Source organism: Spermophilus citellus (assembly GCF_964194105.1).
Source record: "Spermophilus citellus genome assembly, chromosome: 3".
NCBI classification, from domain to species: Eukaryota; Metazoa; Chordata; class Mammalia; order Rodentia; family Sciuridae; genus Spermophilus; species Spermophilus citellus.
The window spans coordinates 146,707,667-146,722,733 of record NC_138184.1 but is presented as its reverse complement, the minus strand read 5'-3'; the positions used below and the strand labels follow the sequence as shown (position 1 = coordinate 146,722,733).

Here is a 15,067-nt window from a genome sequence, read left to right as displayed (position 1 = left end):
GCTGGTGAGATGATAAAAGAGTGCAGGAAAAAAAAAAAGGTTAGTATCAATACCCTCTTTGAGACATACTTAAAGAGAGTATAGATAATATTTAATGTTTAGGTGAGAAAAACATGACACTTCTATATGATAGAAGAGTCTGTGAGAGTAATGGCATCTTTAAACATCATTAACCTTATTATTCTCAAAGGAATTTTTTTGAAAGCTAAAATTTTGGGGGTAGTTATGTAGGTATTAATGTGAGTATAATTAATAGGTGCCAGGATATGTAAAAAGTCAAGTGAAATATACTTAATGCCTCTGAATTTTAAACTTAATGGTGATTAAAATGGTAAATTTTGTTTTATATATATTTTATCACAATAAAAATATTTTGAACAGATCAAGTGAAATTTCCCTGATTTTTAAATATTTCTAACAACAGTGAATAAGATATGCTACATCCAATAAATTTTAGGAACTCAGGTCACAAAATAAATAGTACATTCAATAAATATTGGATATAATAAAAAGGGACACATTTCCCACCAGGTAGGATTTTCCTAATGTAATCCTGACTCCTAGGTGTACCATATTGTATTTTCCATTAAGCATTTAGCTACACATGTCCATTTAGGTGAGGGAGAGGCTACCTACCACACTTCATGCTGGTGGGCCCAGGCATACTTTCTTCTTTAGTGCTTTGTCCCAATTTCCAAATGAGATCTGTAACAGACTACAGATTGCCCAGGGAATGCAAGACCTGTCCAGGCATGCGTGTACCTCCTGTCCACCTTTCCCCCGTCCCTTGCCATTGACTGTACTTCCTGTGGCTCTCTGGACTGGTTCAGAGCTGCCACTGAAGCAGAAATTGGAAAGTTGAATTTCACCATCAAATAATAACACTTTGCTATAGGGAGAAAAATCACTAGATGCTTCTTGACAGTCTAAGTAGTGCAGCATTTATTCTGACTCCTTTATCCTTTATGATCACTCATTACTGATAAGGTAGTCACCTCCTTACCTGCTCTGAAGGTAGATACCTTAAGGAATGACTATGTTATAGCTCTCCAGAAATTTTTATCTTTCTTTTCTCCTTCCTTCTAAAGTCTGTTGTGTTTAAAAACATTGAGGATTTTTTCCTGGACCCCAGTGTGTTCATTTTTCTGATCTAAGCTTGATCCAGCTGATGTTTCCTGAATGCTTAATGTATTAGAGGGCCAGAAGGCAGTTTGTGCTGGTGGTCAGGGCAGTGAGTAGAGGAAGAAGAACATGAACTTTGAAGACAGGCAAACCTCAGTAGAAACTGTTGTTTGCTCTGATTTAGAAAACTCTTGATAGGCTCAATTCCCACTTTTAAAAATAAGAGCTTAAAATAGCATTAAATGTTAAAATAGACAATTATCATAACAATAAGTAGTTGCTATTATTTTTAAGCTGGAGAGGGGATATGAAGATGATTAGGATAGTCAGTGCAGTGGTTCCTAATAAGGGACCACTTTGACAACGTCTGGAGACATTTTTGGTTGTCACAATTACAGAGAGATCCTTTTGGCATCTAGCATGTAGAGGCTATAGATGCTGCTAATCATCATCTGACATGTCAGGTAGTTCCCCACCAACAAAAACTTATCCAGCCTCAAATGCCAATGCCTCTATTGTCTAGTAAAGGCAAAAACTTAAAGTACATTATATCTTTTATATAACAAGAAAGTGAGCTTTTAGAAGTTGAGCAGTCCTGTCTAGTTGTGTACCCAATAGCCATGCCTTTATTTATATATTTATTTATTTATTTATTAAAGAGTAGTTGAAGCAATCTGCCCAAGGCAGGAACTGAATTTCCCAGTGTCATTTACAGATTGGGGTAGCCAGTTTATTAAAGAGAAAATAGCTGGATAGCACTTAAAAACAAAAACAAAAACAAAAACAACAAAAAACAAACAAACAAACCCTTTAAGGTTTCCCTTTGTTTTTGCTATCTGAAAAGGACATGATAGCCTGGTGGGGGCTCAGGATAGTAGCCCAGAAAGATGGCAGGAGAATGGCTCCCTGATGACTATGTGTAATTCTTACACCATCTCAGAACTGCTTCTTGCCAGAAGTTTTTATGTGAGGAAGAAAAGAAAAAGTCCCTCTTGGTTGAAACAATAGTATTTAGGTTTTTTTTATTGGTTGTTCAAAACATTACAAAGCTCTTGACATATCATATTTCATACATTTGATTCAAGTGGGTTATGAACTCCCATTTTTACCCTGTATACAGATTGCGGAATCACATCGGTTACACATCCACGTTTTTACATAATGCCATACTAGTGACTGTTTTTTGTTACATGCAACTGCATCCAAATTTGACCTGTGTCTCAAAGGATTTTGAATGGTAGAAAAGGAGCCTTGGAGCTAAAGGAATTAACAAGAACAGAAGCACAGAACAGAAACACATGCGTTTTCAGGAAAGAACATATGGTTTTGTATGTCTCTTAAATAACCTGACAACTTCCACAGGAAGATTGTAGGTGATGTCTGCAGGACGACCTTTAGGAAGGAGGAAGAGCAAACACTCGAGCGGGTGAAGTGGAGGCCAGCGCTCCCACCTTTCTCGCCTATTTCATTTTGTTGGTCACAGTTAGGTGAACATTGACCTTTCATTTTTCTCAATGAGAAATTTCTCAGAATCAGTAATTTTTTTTTCATTTTTGTATTTCTCAAGGTCATTGTCACAGTCTGATATATGAAATGTAGAACTGAAATCACATGAAAGTCGCCTTTTATGAAAATTGTTGCTGTTTCAGGCCTGTTTGATCCCTAGCTCTCCCCTGACACCCCTTCCCTCTGCTCCCTTTCATGGACTCACTGAGTTTTAGGGTAGGACCAATCCAAGTGGGATTTCCTTGGGGGAAGGAAGCATTTAGCAGAGAAGAGAAGGAGTATAGAGCGGAATATTTGGGGATCTGTGCCTGGGAAAGCATGTCTGGGAGAAGAGCACCATTACCACTTCCACTTTATGTACTGTGAAGAAGCTAATATTTCAAGGAAGTTCAGGCTGAATCACTAGAGGGATTGTGATTGTTCTGGCATTATCTTCTCAGCACTTAAATGGCCAGGCAGATGGCAATATTCATCTAAAATTGAATTAAATATTAACTTAAAATCATTCTAGAAATAATCTTCCTTTGCCATAATACTTAAACTTTATGGGATCACAGACTTCTTTGATAATCTGAGACCTATGAAATTTCTCCCCAGAAAAATGTAATTCTTCAGAAAAAACCCATCATTTTAGCAGCTATGAGCATTCCTCTCAAATCCATCTTTGTTGTAAATAATGTAATTTTTTTTGAAGTTTAACCCAAAACACCAAAATCTAATAGACATTAAGTTTTAAAAAAAAAAAATCACCAATTGTAGACTTTTTGAAGTCTATAATTCCTCAATTGGTGGGAAACTAGTTCTGTTGATCATCAATTGCCTCACCCATATGGAGCCGATGAAAGGAAAGGAATTGGGTTTGTGAAGAGATTTCTTTGTAGAGAGTTGTTACTTTGCTATGAATTCCCCTCACTCTGCCCAGGTGTCAGGGATTACTGTGTTCCTTATCCTTTCCTGTGATGCGTAAATGTGATCCATGTGGTTGAAAGAAATGAAGGCCAAAAATGTTAAATAGAGACTGGGACCCAGTACAGAGGAGCATACTGGGCCTGTGATGGGAGGGGTGGCTTCAAAGATTTCTGAGATGCCCTTGAGGCCTTTGTACAATTGTTGTGATTAAAAAGTACCAGACTCCCTTTATCTGAGCTAATGTCTTTAGCATGCGCTTTTTCTTCATTCTATCCTGGTCAGGCCATAGGTTTTCTAAATCTTTTCCCTCTGCTTCTTTTTGTTCCCGAGTCTCATGATAAATTTGACCAAAGGTGACTGATGGCACTCATGCCACAGATGAATGTTTTGTTGTTTTGAACTTTCTACCAAATAAACTAGTTCATCACTTAAAATTTTGGCTTTACTTAAACAGCCTTTGGGCCTGCGTGAAATGTATCCAAGTTCTTTATCACAGTGTAAGAAAGGTGGCCTTTAGTCTAATTTCCAACAGATTCCTCATTGTCATCTGAGACTTGTTTCCGAGTTTCCTCATCTTATGAGCCCTCACCAGAATCATCCATAACTCTCCACTGGCAGAATTCTAACCTTTTTCTACCCTGCTCCTCCAAACTCTCCCAACCTCTGTCTGCCTATCACCTGATTCCAAACTGCTTCCCCATTTTCATCTATAGTTATAGTAATGATCTCATTCCTCAGCACTGATTTTCCATTTTCTGTCACTATAACAAATATCTGGGGATGGATACTTTATGAAGAAAAGAGGCTTATTTAGGTCACAGTTCTGAGGGTTAAGAGCATGGCATGGGCACAGCTTGGTTCTGATGAGGACCTCATGGTGGATGACATAACAGTGGTGGGAGCTTGTGTAGGAGTGAGAGATCACATCATAGGAAGCCAAAGAGAACAGGAGATCTGGCTGAGGCCTTTATAACAATCTGCTCTCATGAAAACTAACTTAGGGGACCCAGGAGAGCCGCCTTAATCCCTTTGGAGGATGGCACCTCTAGTGACCTTGGCTCCAGACACTCCCACTAGGCTCCACTTCTTTTATTTATTTATTTATTTTACAATAGAAAGCATTTTGACATTGTACACAAGTGGAGCAGAACTCATTCCTCTGGCTGTACATGGTTCAGAGTCACTCCAGTAGTATAATCATACATGGGTATAACATAATAGTGTCTATCTCTTTCTACTATCCTTCCCATCCCCACAATCCCATCCCTCCCCTCACTCCACTCTACACAAACCAAAATTCCTTCGTTCTTCCCTCTACCCCTGCTCTACTCTGGATCAGCATCTGCTTATCAGAGAAAGTATTTGGCTTTTTTTTTTTTTTTTTGGATTGGCTTATTTCACTTAGCATGATATCCTCTAGTTCCATCCATTTACCTGCAAATGCCATAATTTCATTCTTCTTTAAGACTGAGTAGCATTCCATTATGTATATGTACCACATCATTGTCTTTATCCATTCATCTGTTTTAGGTGTCTAGGTTGGTTCCATAGTTTATAGGCTCTACTTCTTAAAGGTCTCACATCTCTACACTGCCACACTGAGGATCAAGCCTCCAACACATGACTCTTTGGGGGACACACTCAAGCCATTTCCAAACCATAGCTTTAAGCATAGGACCCTGTGTGACTGCATGGGTCACAGGCCCATGAGGCTACCATGAGGTGAGCAACAAAGGTAAGAAGAGGAGTGGTCACTGCTAGTGGTCCCGTTACCAAGAGACTTAGGACAAGTTTCTAGTGGAAACTTTTTCTAGTGAAATGCTGTGTGTGATTCTCTATGATTTGGCTGAGGGTTTTCAGAATCATGAACTCCCCATACATTTATGGGAATGGGTTTCTTATGGAAACTGGTAAAGGGACTGGTCTGGGGCCAGAAAGAGTAAGACAAACAGATGAACAACTAGACATCAACTTCCCCTTATTTAACAGTAAATTCAGGGGTTTAAGAAAAGAACTCATGTTCTATGACAAGAAATTTCCCTGTCTTATAGAGACCACTTGGCCTTTTGTTTATTTGCATGATAGGATATTGCCTGGTATTTTTCTCTATTGCTCAGAATGGGTGACTAGGGACTAGATCTGGAGGTATAGAGCTCTGATTATCTGAGGGTATAAAGAAAACCATGGTTAGCAGGAGCCAGACACTCCTTTGTGGTTTGCAAACAGATGGCAGAACCACAGCGGACCTGCCTTGGCCTGTGCTGCTCCTAGATGTCTAGTTTTGAGAGTTTGACCTGGAGCAGGGGTGGGCTGCTATATGCCTCTTTTCCTGGATGCCAAGTGCTATGGTTTGGATATTGTTTAGGTGCATCCCCAAAGGTTCATGTGCCAGAAGCTTGGTTCCAATGTGACAGTGTTGAGATGGTGGGATTTTAAGAGTGGGTCCTAGTAGGAGATAATTAGGACACAAGGCCTTTGGAAAGGATTAATGAAGTCTCATGGGACTAGATAAGTTCCTGTAAGAATGAGTTGTTAAAAGGGAGCCTGGCACCTCTCCTGAATTCTTCTGCATACACTGCTTGACATTCTTATATATACTCCCACAACTGCAATGCCATCTGTTATGAGGCCCTCACTAGATCTGAACAGATGGCAGGACCATGCTCTTGAATCTCCAAAGTTCTGAGTTATATAAACCTCTTTTTTTATACAGTATCCAACTTCATGTATCTTGTTATAGTAGCAAAAAAATGGAGTGTCTGCTGCTATAACAGCTCTCTGCACTCACAGAGAGTGGGGTCATGTCTCTCACTTGAACATACTATTTCTACTATTTCTGTTTACTTAGGCAGTAGACTTACTAGTCTTCCCCTCTTAAACAGGGCAAAGAGGGTTGAAGACAATGGGGCAGCAGTAGAGTAGTAGTAGGGCAGCTGTAAGGCAGTTCTGCCCTTGGCATAGCTGGGTTGTCTGCTTTTTCTTTGCATTAAGTGGCTACTGGCAAAACAGCAGCTTTGAGCCTCATTCTGGTAATAAAAGGCTATGAGGAGTGCAGATGAAATAAGGGTAGTGGAAAGCAATCAAATAGCACCTAGGCCCATTAGTTTAGTGACCTGGGCAGTGCGAAGTCCCCTATAAGTTTTCCTGAAGAATTCACTTGTAGAAATAGCAACTTTCTATATAAAGGATGAGACAGCTACTCTCAACTCTGCATCCCTCCCTCCTTGATCACCTGAACACCCTGAAGAAGAAAGGAGGGGAGATTGTTTTTCAGAAGCCCACCATTTCTTCTCCCACCACCCTACCTCTGAGGAGAGAAGGGAGACTGAGAGAAAGAGCAGAGCTTGTCCCTTTCCCACAAATCGAGGTCCTTTGGGGTCCCAGCCCAGCCAATGATGGCGGGGGAGACTGCCTTGGATATGAAGTTGGCGTCTTCAAATGGACTTGACAGAGTTTTTTAATATCAAGAAGTGGCCGAGGAAGTTATGGAATCTGTCCAGGGTATCATTAAGGGATCTCTACCCAGCAGGAGTGGGAGATTCACACGGCTCAGCTGGGGACACAGTGGGAGAAAAACAAAACCATTTCCTGTGTGCCCCCAATGGAGTTGAACTGTCCAATAAACCAGCTATGTCTGATTGAGGACTTCATATTCTTAGGGTTAAAGTTGATCACAATGCATTTGTGTGTGGTAAATTGGATGGATAAACTTAGTTGAAGGATGGCCAGATTTATTTTTCTGTGAAAAAAAATGTTAAATGAAAAGATAAATAGCAGAGGTAAACTTCTGGATATAGAGGAAACACTAATGAGGTAACTGATAGTTGCCTTTTTCCTTGCATCTTCCTAAAATCTAAGAGTTCCTTCATTTTGTAATATTACACAGAAAGATTTCAGATTTTAAATTCAGTTTATCATATAGATTCACTTACAGTGAAAATCTAACAGTGATATGGGGAAAAGTGGGTGTTTAAAAACATGTTTATAATTAGTTTGTTATCCTTGTTCATTTACTTGTAAACCATGTTATTATGTCAAATTATGTCAAATTATTTAATTATCATCATTAAGAAAAGAGTAGCCTGACAAATATGAAGTATAACTGTGCCCATGATTTTCATATAGGGTAGTGATGTGGCTTCAGTTTGGTAATGGGGAAAGAAAGGGAGGGAAAAGCAGAATTCTTAAGTATTTACAATGCTGTTTTTATTCAGACAAAATTATTTTAACTTTACATTACGAATATCCTTTAAAGTTTTTTTTTTTTTTTTAAATAACTTCCAAGATAACTTGTACTGGACAAGGAAAAACTGCCATCAACAATACATAAACCATCAAAGTGGTTCCACTGCTCTTATTGTCTTCACCATAGAGCTGTTTGCAGATATTACAGGCCGTAGCTTCATACCATCTTTAGGGACAGGCTCTAGATTTCTTATTTTTCTTGTTTCACTTCCACATCGTCTATGTTCTTGAATACCAATCTCCTAAAATGTAAGCAGTATAAAGTGTTCTTAACCATCAGAGTACTAGAACATAAAAGCTTATAAAAATAGACCCATAATCCTAATTGCCTAATTATGCTTCAGTTGAATTGTGTTGTGCTTGAAACGAGTGAGACACAGATGCAGGCTGAGTTTGTGATGAGCACTCGGGTTCAAGAACTTACCATTGTCTCCATTTTCTCCTTTCCTACCACCCTATTTGCACACATCTGGTTAGTGGTCCCTCCCACCCCTGTATAATATCCCAGGACCTCAGCCGACATGGCGGTGGTTCCCCATTTCCTGATGAATAATGGCCCAAGTCCTTGTCTTTGCTCTGCATGACACTCTGCACTCTGCTCCTCATCACATACTCCTTGCTCTTACCACACTGAACCTCAGCTCTTCTCAGCTCACATTGATTTAGCTAGAACCTTTGCTCACACTCATCCTTTTGCCTGCCAGTCTCTGAATGTTCACGGTAGACCTCCTTTTTCAAACACAACTCAAGAAATGTCCCTGGATACCCCCCTCCACCCCTGCCCCCACCCCAAACATCCTCTGTAGGATCCTCTAAGTGCCTCTTTGTCATTTCATTTATGCTATTGAATAGTAGGGCCTTCCTGTGTGGCAGACAGAGGTAAGCACTGGGGATATGGCAGTAGACAAAAATTATGGGATTTATGGAACTGAAATTCTGTTAAAGGTTATGGACCCTAAACACATGATAAGTCAGATAGGGATAAGTACCATGGAAATAATACATCAGAAGTGTTCTGAGAAGGTCTCTCTGATGACATAGCTTGCCACCTTCCTTCCTTCAGGTCTTAATAAAAGCACTGCAATCTACTTTTTATAAAAATAATGATTTTTTAAACATATTTCTACTAGAAAAAATTAACTTTAAAAATCATTTGTAGTAACCTATTATCTGATTTATACATAGTGGACAATAAATACTTATTAGTAACAGGATTTATTTATAAAATGAAATCCAGAAAAAAAGAAACTTTGATTAAAATAACTTTAAATCTAAGTTATTTGGGTTATTTGAGATGGTGTCCTTTAAATCTGGGCCCAACTCTCCTGTGTGGGACATTTTGTTAGAAAGGGCAAGTGTCAGACAAAATGTCATAGGCTTCTGTCCCCAATCTTGCATGGACTTAGTGTGTGACTTATAGTGTAGCGAGATTGATTAGGGAAGCCATCTCCTTACTTTATACCTGTAGCCATGCTTATTATACCAGGTCTTCTATAATTGTTTATAGGCATTTATTTTCCTGTGTCTTCACCTTTTTCCCCCTCTCAGAAATTTACTTTCTTGTAAACTTATTTTGAAAACTCACGGGTCCTTTCTGAACCAGCCAGTTCTATATAACTGTCCATGCACTTTGGCTGGTTCTCGGGTATTTACCTTGGTTGTTTTTGATCAGGATTCTGGTTTTCTTGGCCCTGGCAGGTGTTGGAGTACAGGAACTCACTGGCACAGAGTGAATGCATGGATTGTTGGAACAAATCGCTCAGTGTCTTGGTGACACTTTGGGCTGTTGTCATTCTTCCAAACCTTTGGGGAAGGTTGGGAATGTGTCTGGATATGCTGGTTTTCATATTTCTTCCAAATCTCAGAGGCAGGTTGGCTGTCCCTCCAGGGCTCCTTTCTTCTTTCATGGTCCTCCCGAATCTCAGAGGCAGGTTGGCTGCCGAGTGTGGCATTTTGTTGACCGAGGGTGTGCTCATCTTCATGATGTTTTTTGGTCCCCAATCTTTTAACTCTTGAAAATTGGGACTTTTTTCCTTTTCCTCTTTTGGGGCTCCCCTAGGCTATAATTAGAAATGATTAAAATAATTTATTATTGTGATAAATCATAGATTTAAATTCAAAATTAATTTAAATCCAGACTTTAATCCGATGAATTGTTAAATCTATAAACAAAATTTGTGTTTTTATGTGCAGAATTTTAAAAATAACTTCAAAAAGCTTAATACAGATTATCTAATTCCTGTTTCCCTAGACTATTGTGAGACAACCATAAAATATTATTAAAATATATATAGTGAATAAAACAATATTTTGAGTGGCAGGAACATAAGGAAGTATTGAAATGCAGCAAAAGTTTATTTTACAGCCATTATTTTCTTTCAGTGTTTTGATTCATGTTGTTTATGAAATATTTGTGTTTTGACTTTAGAGAAACCTCTTATACCTTTCCCTGTCTGGTGTTTTGCTCCCTTTTAAAGGCCATGTGGTACATGGAAGCATGGTGCATGGAAACTGAGACACTACCTAAGTTTTGGGCTATGATGTAGGAGACCCCATTGACTTTTTTCCCCGCTTTGCACTCAGTATTTCACCCTACAAACATGTCTTGAGAAACCAACAATATTTTAATTAGAATATTAATTACATTTTTAGTAATAAACCAATTGGTTAGTGATTCATAGCACTACAAATATACAAATTTATAGGAACCACTTAAAATACAGTGACTGTTCAATTAGATTTAATTTTACCATGAAAGTTTGTCCATTTGAAAATTTTTAAATGATTGTTTTCTAATTGTAACCTGAGTAATTTCAGCAAATTTGGAAAATATATAAAAACAAAAGAAAATAACTTGAATTTCTTCCATCTAGAGGTAAACATTTTACTCAGATTTACTACAAACTTTACCAGCTTATAAGAGATTATAAATGTTGTATGTTCATTTGCAGTTTAAGACAATGGCCAGCTGAAAAGTATCCAGATCTTTATTTCTACAACTATTTATTACAAATGTAAACTCTGAGTCAATTGAAAATGTACTAATGTACTTTAAGCCTGCAAAGTATCAGAGTCTAAGTACTTGTCATTACAGAGCCAGGCTGTGGGGGTTGTGGGTATAGTCCAGTGGCAGAGCACCTGCCTGGCGTGTACAAGGTCCTGGGTTCAGTCCCCAGTACTGAGAGAGAGAGAGAGAGAGAGAGAGAGAGAGAGAGAGAGAGAGAGAGAGACACCAAGCTGTTTGCTGTTTTGCTGAATAATACAAGTTATATCAGTATACTTATCTTAGGAAGGCTGAAGTTTGACCAAAAAGACATCAGCCCAAACTAACTTGTTATTTACAAAGCTATAAGGCTCAAGACAAATATTATATATATATATCCTGCTGGTCATATTATAGACTTAAAAACATACCTCAAGATGTTTGTTGTAATTTTCTTTGCTGTGAAGATTGGGCATCAGTAATTCATCTTCACAAAAGATGTTTGATGTTAACAAGCTTGAAGTGGCTAAAGTCAATAAAATGAATCGTTTTGAGGAAATGATTTCCATTTTGTCCAAATCTAAAATTAAGTTAATATGTTCAGTCCAGTGTCTACAAGAAGGGAAATTGTGGTGTTTTTATACTGTCTAAAAACAAAGGAAAGTTTCCTGTAAGAGTGAAGCCAATCCCACATGTTTTAAGCACTAATATTAATTAGCTTGTGTAACTAAAATATGCATGTAAGGAATGTGTAATTCATTCTGGGGAGACAGCAATGTTTGTGCTTGCAAATTCATTAACTTTGAAAATAATTTTCCTCATTATGAAAGCTTTACTAATTAGGTAAGATCAGGGCAATAGTAATCAAGATTCCAAATAAACAGGATGCTTCATTTCTGTAAGCTTAAATAAAAAGTATTTTGTTTCTGGTGTTTACGTCATTTTTTGAGGAATAGAAACAAGAAGAATTCAATACATGTTAGGTACATTTTTAAAAAATTCACACAAAAGAGTTAGGCATAGTATTTTCAGATGTCAAACAGAATTGAGAATGTGAAAAGAATTAAAAGTCACACAATACTCCAATAAAATGCCTTAATTCTTTTTGTAAAATGCTGTTTGGTTATTAAAAAGCTTCAATAGTAAATGTCAGCTGTATTGTGAAGGATGAACAAATATTCAATAGGCATTTTGACAAACTGGTCATCTCAGAAGAAGATGCCCTTTGGATTGGCCCTGTGGGGCTTATTTGGTAAAACTGCATAAATCACCAGGATTTTATTTCTATCAAGATCCTCATCCTACCTTCCTGTTCAAAGTCCTAAAGAATTCTAGCACAGGCTGGGTAAGGCACACACATGCTAATTTTGTTGCTCCCAGGGCCTATATTATTTAGGTAATCTCCTTTTACCACAGCCATGATGAGATCATGGCATTAAACGAGAATTTACAGAAATAAATGTGTATTTACTGAAATACCACCGTGAGTCTCTCTTGGAGCAGCTGACTGGTATTTTTAAAGCCCTGCCTTATCGCTAGACTGTTTTGGTTTCATAGAAGCTATTACTAGGTCCCCTTGATCCCTTCAACTCTCACTAGGGAAATGGCCTTTCATGGATTTCCAACACTCAGGTACTTCTAGAGGTCCCTTCTGGAGGTGAACCAAAACATATAATCTTTCTGTAGTTTCAAGTGTACCACCTCTAACCTCTCTCACCACCCCTGTGTACACAATTTGAGGCGTGAGGTGGCAGAAATGAAGCCCCTTTTCTATATTGAAGATCTCCAGAATAAGCCAGAAAGTTGGAAAACATGGCGGGTAAACTCTTGTGATGCCCGAGCCTCACACTCGCCTATGTCCTCTTAGGACATTTGACTTCATGGGCTTCATTTGTTTTGATCTGTGGTTGCCCAAAATCCCCACAGTAGGAGGCAATTAATTCAATTCATAGTCTAGTGTTAATTTTGTAATGCTGTTATTGGATTATTTGGGTTTAATTTCCCTGAGGATTTAATGTACTTCTCTTCCAAATTGTTCTTTTGCAAACTGCTGATGGAACTTCCTTCTTTTTTTTTTTTGTGGTCAGTAGATCCAAACTTTTGAGAAATGGATGGTGCAAGGGGCAAGTTTTGTTGACCATGTTCACACCCAGGAAAAAAAACAGAAGGCGTCAGCCTAGGTCACTTTCAAAATTGTTTGTATCTAGTTGAACTTTTTAAATAACGTGGAACTTAAGCACTCCACCAGGTTTTTGCTACTTAGGGTATTTGCACATCTGTTAGAATTTTTCTGATTCTAATCAACATCCAAAGTAGCCCATATTAACCAATTGCTTTCCTGCCTTATCAGGTTAGGCTTCCAAGATTGAACTACATTTAAAATGATCTCATTAATACAGGGCTTGGCTGTTTTTAATCATATCTTCATTTTGCTTTGAAAATGTTAGCAGACATAGAACAACTTTACCAACATACACAATATGAAAGCACCATAAATCATGGGTGAATTGTGCACGTACACACACACACACACACACACACACACACACACACAGTTGGTTTGAGGCTTCTTGAATTGCTGTATGAGCATGTGAAACATTTTTAAAAATCCATCTTCCTTACTTTGGTATTTAAATACGTTTTATTTGCTAAGGTTTTAGAAAACTTAAGGCTTGCATCTAAGTTTAAACATTTCTGAGCTTTAGTCCCCCCAGTACTCAGTTTCTTATCAGACAGTGCTTTTTGGATGTCCCACAAGCATGTCAAGTTCATTATATCCAAAATGCAATTTATCTTTTCAATACCTTTTCTTTCTCCTCTGTTTCTTACTTCAATGACTAGTACTGCATAAGTCAGGGTCTAATCAGGATGCAGAAAAAACACAGTAATTTGATCAAGGAATGATTCATGTAATTTCAAATTATAAAAGGAGATTAATTCTAAAGGGGTAAAGAATACACTAGGAATGGGGGTGGGATAAGTATACAAGGAAAGAAAAAACTGGCCAGAATTCAATCAATATTGGAAAAGGTATGGATGGCAAAAATATGGTGGGTTGCCCCAGGCCAGAGTTTGTCCACAGCAGGAAACAACTTATAGGTGAAAGACTGGGCAGTAAGATTCTGGGATATCTGAGAATTCTAGGAATCTTTCTTTGAAATTTGATGGGGGTGAGCACCTTTCATGTCCCCCATGTGCACTGCTGGCAGCCAGGTATAGGAGCACAAAGAAGCAAATAAAACACATTTTAACCATGAGAAGTCCTCGGTTGCAGTGTCCCTCCAGTGCCTTTTACTAATAAATAAAGTATAAAACTGCTCCAGCTGCTCACTGGGTCATGTCCATGATCTCAAAGCATGCATTGAAGGGTAGATTTGGAGCTGAGAGGCAAGAAATAGATGACAGCCATGGTTACTGTCCTCCATTCATTTATCCAAACCAATGTCCTTTGTGAGATCCTTGACTATTTCCTCTCCCTTCTCCCACATCTCATTAAACAATTGTGTTGTTTCTAGTTTTGAGTTATTCAGAAATAATGGCTATTTTTTTAGTGTAATATTTATCAGGTGCAAGGACTGTTGTCCCAAGTGATTTGTGAATTAACTTATTTTCTTTCGTAATAATCCCATGAGCAGGTATTATTTTTGTTCCTACTCTACAGGAGGGAAACTGAGGTTCAGAAAAGGAAATTAAGTCACTTTTCTTAAAAGTGGCAGAGTAAGGACTTGAACCCAAGAAGTCTGAACACTAGTGATTATGCTAGTGTGCCCAATCAAGTCTAATCTCTTAACTTCCAAGTACCTTTTAAATATGCTCACTTTTCTTCATCCCTAGTGCAATTAACTAATCCATCATTTTCTCTTCTCTAGATCCTTTTCTTGGTCTTCTCCAATTCCTTCCCCACAGCTCTTTTGACCTGACCTCTGCTTATTTCTCTGGGACCAACTCTACCAATTTTCTATTACAAACTTCCTTCTGCTCTTCCAGACGCACATGATTTTTCTTGCCACCAGCCCCCTGCCCATGATATTTTTGCACATGGAACATCTGTCCACTTGCCTCTCTCCTTACACATATCCAGTGTTGGAGTCTCAGCTGAGGCATCACATGCTGTACAAAATCTCTCCTGGGCTTGCAGCTCTGCTAGCTCTGTTTTCTTCACTGATCATGTTTCTTGTCACTCTGCCTTGTCCTGTTCCCTCCACTGCTCCATAAACTCTGAGGGCAGGAACTTGTTTGTGCAGATCACAGTGGTATTTCCATTTCCTATTGTAAGAATGTTTAGGAAATTTTATTTTTGAA

General features: G+C 38.3%; 1 protein-coding gene and 1 long non-coding RNA gene across 2 annotated transcripts in view; one reads left to right on the top strand and one right to left on the bottom strand.

Annotated features, from left to right (window-relative positions):
- LOC308643642 overlaps window positions 1-15,067 on the top strand; it is a 78,997-nt gene that overhangs the window by 45,340 nt on the left and 18,590 nt on the right. The window lies entirely within an intron of this gene.
- On the bottom strand, window positions 7,933-11,334 carry NPVF (neuropeptide VF precursor; the record flags this gene model as incomplete). Its single annotated transcript, XM_081287352.1, has 3 exons — window positions 7,933-8,024; window positions 9,436-9,842; window positions 11,197-11,334. 3 exons carry the CDS (start codon window positions 11,332-11,334, stop codon window positions 7,973-7,975), a joined length of 597 nt encoding a protein of 198 aa, XP_081143478.1. The 3' UTR covers window positions 7,933-7,972.